Source organism: Arachis ipaensis, chromosome B08 (genome assembly GCF_000816755.2).
Source record: "Arachis ipaensis cultivar K30076 chromosome B08, Araip1.1, whole genome shotgun sequence".
Taxonomy (NCBI): domain Eukaryota; kingdom Viridiplantae; phylum Streptophyta; class Magnoliopsida; order Fabales; family Fabaceae; genus Arachis; species Arachis ipaensis.
Genome location: NC_029792.2, coordinates 12,857,804 through 12,863,673, shown reverse-complemented (window position 1 = coordinate 12,863,673; position 5,870 = coordinate 12,857,804). Strand labels below are relative to the sequence as shown.

Sequence of the window (5,870 nt, the reverse complement as noted above, 5' to 3'; positions counted from 1 at the left end):
TATTTCCTTTGCTGTTCCTCCTTCCTCTAGCCCTCTTAAACCTCCTTCCCTTAGATCATACAAGAGACCCTTTGGCAAGAAGATCCTTCTGTCAGGACCTGTCACCAAATGGAAGCAATGATCAGAAACTAGTTTCCTACCTTGAATTGTACAACTAGAGTATATAAAAAAAACTTTGTTAGTTCATTACAAGAACTTAATTAGGACTAATTAGGAGATTATAGGCTATAGCAATAAGTTACCCTCCTCTTACTGGCGTACTGCTAAGTCAAACTTTGTTAGCTACTTTGGTTCTCTCAGTTTATTTACAAGCAACAATAAGTTACTTTGCCTTCTGTTGGCTTTCCCATGCAACGATTTTGGCTTCCTCTTTCTGAATCCTGCAATGAAATAGAAGTTCATCGGAAAACACACAATCAGAACAACTAAATTATATGTCTCTAGTTCATTGAATGATATGAACATAACAATGATGACATACTTGGTTATGTCCATGGTGGACTTTGCAATATCTAACATGAAGTTTGGATTTCACTATTACTTTCTTGAAAGGAGGTGAGCTTTGTTGCATGACCTTTAGGCCACCTAATAACAGTGGCCTCACTATCAACCTCAACATCTCTAACCTCTAATTTGCTATTTTTCTATTTTCTAATAAAATGCAGATGCTTTAGCACATTAGTTAAAACAGCAGAAAATAACAGAAATCATCCAATAAAAAGAAAGAGCTAACCACTAATCAATTCAATAAAACAATAGAAAATAATCAATAATCATCTAATTTTCTTGTTTACAAATTAAAACAGCAGTACAGCAAGAGCTCATTACTAATCAATAGAACATTCACTTACCCTAATGCTAAAGCACCAGACCACTGAAGCAAGAATCCAAGAATTGCCGAGCCAAAAATCACGGGTGTGTTTCTGAAGTTCCAACCAAAGGAGAGGACACCCGGAGGGTCTAAGTAGGGCATCATAGCAGCCAGGAAAATCAACGTAATAGGTGTTATTTTCTACATCAGACTGTTAATGAATGCATAAATTAGACAAAACAAAGAAATAAATCATTTAATGCAAAGAAATAGATAGGAAGCACAAAGAAATTGGCATTAAAAGGAAGTAATAATGATAAAAATTACTCACGACAAAGCTGTCTAGTTCTCTTGCTGCTATAGCCGAGACCAGAGGATTTTATTTACAGCACTTGGTACAATCCACACCAATGCCACACATGCACCAAAAAAATGGAATTGCAGATCAGTCATCGTAGCCACAGCAACACCGATAGATACCACTGTTAATGCCATAGCCTGTAAAGCGACAAATAATATACTAGGCATTTCAATCTAAAATGAGATAAGCAACAAATAATATACTAGGCATTTGAAGAAATCATGGTTAGTTCCAAATTCAGTCTCAATTTACTTAGTTTAGCTTTGTTGTAAATTAGTGCCACATACAAATGCTAAAAGTTGACCCACCTAACCGAAACTTATGCTTCAACTACATTGTAGTTATAGTTTGTTAAGTGAAGTTAAAATACAAAGCTTTACAACATAAAAGGACTTGAAAAAAAAACTACTCTTAGAAAATTATTAATAAGCAAACCTTGACAGAATATAGATCAATAACGGTAGGTGTGTGTTCTATGGCCTCGTCAATTTTGGAAAGAGCAACTTTATATTGGCCTCGTCTGTCATAATGCTGCACCGGCAAAAATCATCATAAATAGGCCAAAATAGAAGGGGAAGAAAAGATAGTCAAGAAACCAATATGAAAACTAGCTACAGACTTGAGCCAACAAAAACAAAGTCCACATAAGAGTTGAAGGGGGTTCTTTTTCCACCCTGTATAAATTATAAAAATGAGTAAGTCACCAAAAAGAAGAAAAGAACTCTTAACGTGTTATGAGGGGTTTTGTGATTTATTTGTAATGGAACTCCCTGGAGAGAATACAAAAGAAAGAAATCACAATCAACTTTGAAAAACCTGAACGAGGCATAATTTGAAGCTGAAAAGAAACTTGAATACCTAGCAATCTGCATTGTAGTCAAGCAATGTTTTCACAGTTAATAATTCTTCGGCTCGTAGAGAGTACCAAACAGCAAGGTGTAGAGGAGTCATACCATTCTGCAAAGCAAAAGATTGTAAACAAACTTTCATACAAAGCATATAAATGGTTTTTGTTCAGTTTAATTCTAGAGTAAATGATATATGAAGCAAGAAAAAAAAAGCTCACATTTGCTTGGGCTTCAACAACAGCCCCGTGGGCCAGAAGTAACTTTGCAGCTTTGTTGCATCCATTTTTTGCTGCCATGTGCATTGGAGTTTCTCCATACTGAAAAATGGTGATAAAGAAAAGGTATTTAGAACTACAATGCTATTAATAGAAGTTGAGAATCATACATATTCTAACAATAAAATTCAATTAAAAAAAATTGTGACAAGTACCTATCATGTTCTTTGCCTCCAACTCAACTTTATCTGGTCGTTGCCACTCGAGCAGAAATTTAACTATGTCAGCCCTATTTTGACCGGCAGCAACATGAAGTGGTGTCTGAGCCATCTGCATAAATCAGGTTAGATTAGAACTCCAATTTATGCGAAATCGCATGCAATGAAATAACTAATAGTTGTCAATCACAGTTAATCTCCGGCAACGGCGCTAAAAACTTGGTGCGGAATTTATAGTCCACAAACTAACTGACAAGTGCACCGGGTCGTACCAAGTAATACCTCAGATGAGTGAGGGTCGATCCCACGAGGATTGATGGACTAAGCAACAATGGTTATGTGATTTACTTATTAGTTAGACTAACAGAAAATGATGTTTAGAGAGTTCAATTGCATTAAACAGTAAATCAGAGAATCAGAATAGCAAACAGTAAACAAGTTGTGAATTCTATATAGAGAAACAGTTAAGGCTTCAGAGATATCTATTTTTCGGATTGACTTTTCTTACTAACTATTTTAATCATGCAAGATTTAATTCATGGTAAACTATATGTGACTAAACCCTAATTCCTTAGACCTTTTTAGGATGCTCTAAAATTTATCAACCGCCAATTCCTTGGTCACTTAATTCCAATTAGAGGGTGAAGTTCAATTCTAGTTTATATGCCACAGAAATCCTAATTACCCAAATATAAGAGGATTATATGTCACGTATCTCGTTAAGTCCAGATAATTAGAAATTTAGGAGAATATGTTTTCAAGCTGTTGTTCAAGTAAAGAGCTTTTCCAAGTTATACAAGAACTCAATTATAAAGAGGGTCATACTTCTATTCCACCCAAATTCATAAGATAAAGAACGAAAACAATTCTTGAATTATAAATCAGTACATGAATCAAAATAGAAAATAATAGTATCAATCCATACAATAGACATAGCTCCTAACCTTAACAGTAGAGGTTTAATTGCTCATGATTCAGAGAGAAAACTAGGATTCGTAAAAACTGTATATTGCAGAATCAGGTTCAAGAGAAGAGATGAAGATTCCTTTTATATCTAATCCTAATTAATGTAAAATATATTTTCTAAAACTAAATAATATCTTTTCCTATTTGTAATTAAAATAAAAGATCTAATCAAAATTAAATAAAAAACAATCGTGCAGCATCAAGTAGATGGAAGGGGGACCACTGCTCCCTTTTTAACTGGCGCCTGTAATCATGTGCTTTTGGAGAATTTGTGGTTCTGGCGCCTAACTTGAGAAATTCCAAGTTAGGCGCCACCTTGACCATACAGCTGGAAGAGAAGTGTATACTATTATATATTGTTGGAAAGATCTGGAAGTTAGCTTTCCAATGTCACTGGAATCACGTCAATCGAACCTCTGTAGCTCGAGTTATTTAGGTTTGAGTGCAGAGAGGTCAGGGTTGACAGCATCATTCGCCTTCTTCTCTTTTTCTGCGAAAACTCCATCAAATCCAGCCGAATGCTACCTAAAATAAATAGAATTGCACATGACTCAAAGTAGCATCCATAGTGGCTAAAATATAATTAATTCTTTATTAAACTCAATAAATTGAATGCAAATTTACTAGGAAAAATAGGAAAGATGCTTACGCATCACAACACCAAACTTGAATTGTTGCTTGTCCTCAAGCAACCAAAATTAACATAAGCTTAGGATGTGAATTTGCATGTGAGTGAGAGTTCAATTAAGCTCATGTCTCTTCTTGAAGTGGGGTTTACAACTGCAATCCGGAGTAGGTTTGGCATCTCTCTCTCCTTTGAATCAGAAGAATGTCACTGTCATTCGGAATTAGAATCTGGATAATATTATGAATTCTCTACTCTTTTATACTTCAATTTAATCCTTAAACACAGAAAATTCCTTTTAATTCTCTTTTCTTTGGTGCTTTGCACCTTGAGCCTAGCTGTGACTTTAAATATTTTGTCTCACGGATTACTTGACACAAAAACACCACAAGCACTTGACTAGGGAACTCTCTTTAAGTTCTAATTTTTTTTCAGTTACTCCCAGACAGTGGTGCTCAAAGCCTTTGGTATACTCTGTTAAATGCATTTGATCTCGACTCTTAGTGCTCTGTCTCAAGGATTATTTGACACATTCACACCACAAGCATATTACTCGGGAAACAACTCTGAGCCTTTAATCATGTCTGACCTCCCTAGTCATTAATGCTCAGAGCCTTGGACCTTGCCTTTATTTTTCTTTTGCTGTTTCTTTTGCTTCAAGGATTAAACTTTTACTAACTTCAGAGAATTCATAATAGTTCTCTAAATTCCTGTTCCTTATACATCAACATCCTTTGATTCAAATTCAGATATGCACTGTTCACGCCATGCATTCAAAATCACAGAAAACACCACCACATTTAAGTGAATAAGACTATTCTTTGTTATAGACTCTAATTCTCATGCAATACATCATTTTCTTCTTTTTCTTTTGGATTCAAACTTAGTGAGCGATACATGAGACACTTTCCAGAATTAAAAGCAAATAATAGAATAAAAAAAATAGCAAAATAAATTAGAACCTAGGAATTGAAATAACAAAGGATAATGTAGACATTCAAGTAAAACAGCAGAAAACAGGAATATAACATAATAAGAATGGAAGAAAATATAGAATGAAAGGAACTCAACCATCTCAGTTATCCTAGTGGCCGTCTCATTCTTCAGGCTGTGCTCCTCCGTGAAGATGATTTACCTCCCTTTGGTGCCATCAAAATAAACAGAAAAGCCACAAGCGAAGCGACAACACCAAACTTAAAAGTTTGCTTGTCCTCAAGCAAAGAAAAATTGAGGCCATGTCTCCCCTAGCACGCCTAACTTGAGGTCGCTCCTTCCTTTATTGCGCCTAACTTGACATGAGTCATCATACCTTGCGCCTAACTTGACCCTCTAGAGAGAAATTGGATGCTGTGCGTAGTATGTGGCACTTAACTTGAGAATTCTCAAGTTAGGCGCAAAACCTCCTGAGACAAATTCCCTTCTGCGCGTCTGCACTCTGTATTTAAGAACCAGTTCTATTTCAATAATTCTGCATAATCCAAATATATGTAAAACAAAGGAAACAAAACAGTAAAAATCACAACTGAAACCAATTAAATAACAAAATCAAACTAACAGAAATCAAAACAAAGGATACGAAAACATCGGGTTGCCTCCCGACAAGCGCTTCTTTAACGTCACTAGCTTGACGGTCAGTTTTGCTAATTCAGTAGATGAGCGGACCTCTGGCGATCAATCTCACCTCCAAGATAGTGCTTTAACCTCTGGCCATTTACTGTAAACTTTCTGTCTGAATTCTCTTCTTGGATCTCTACATGACCATATGGTGAAGCTCTGTTAACCACAAACGATCCTGACCACCGGGATTTCAGCTTCTCGGGAAAGAG

The 5,870-nt window shown here is 35.8% G+C and overlaps 1 protein-coding gene across 8 annotated transcripts in view; it reads right to left on the bottom strand.

Moving 5' to 3' along the window:
- The window catches only part of LOC107610536 (nucleotide-sugar uncharacterized transporter 1-like), a 4,153-nt gene extending 1,823 nt beyond the window's left edge, over positions 1-2,330 (bottom strand). For 2 of the 8 annotated variants that reach the window (XR_002351944.1, XR_002351945.1), the window contains exons 1-4: positions 2,239-2,330; positions 1,608-2,129; positions 1,139-1,309; positions 852-1,022 (exon numbers count right to left, since the gene is read on the bottom strand). Coding sequence is in view for 1 of the 8 variants with exons in the window: in XM_021108904.1 (XP_020964563.1) it covers positions 852-976 (125 nt within the window). In the remaining 7 variants the exon portion in view is untranslated. Of the gene's footprint in view, position 1; positions 99-261; positions 381-481; positions 822-851; positions 1,023-1,138; positions 1,310-1,607; positions 2,130-2,238 lie in introns of those variants that run through there. The other 6 variants (XR_002351941.1, XR_001614252.2, XR_002351942.1 and 3 more) reach the window with 6 other exon arrangements.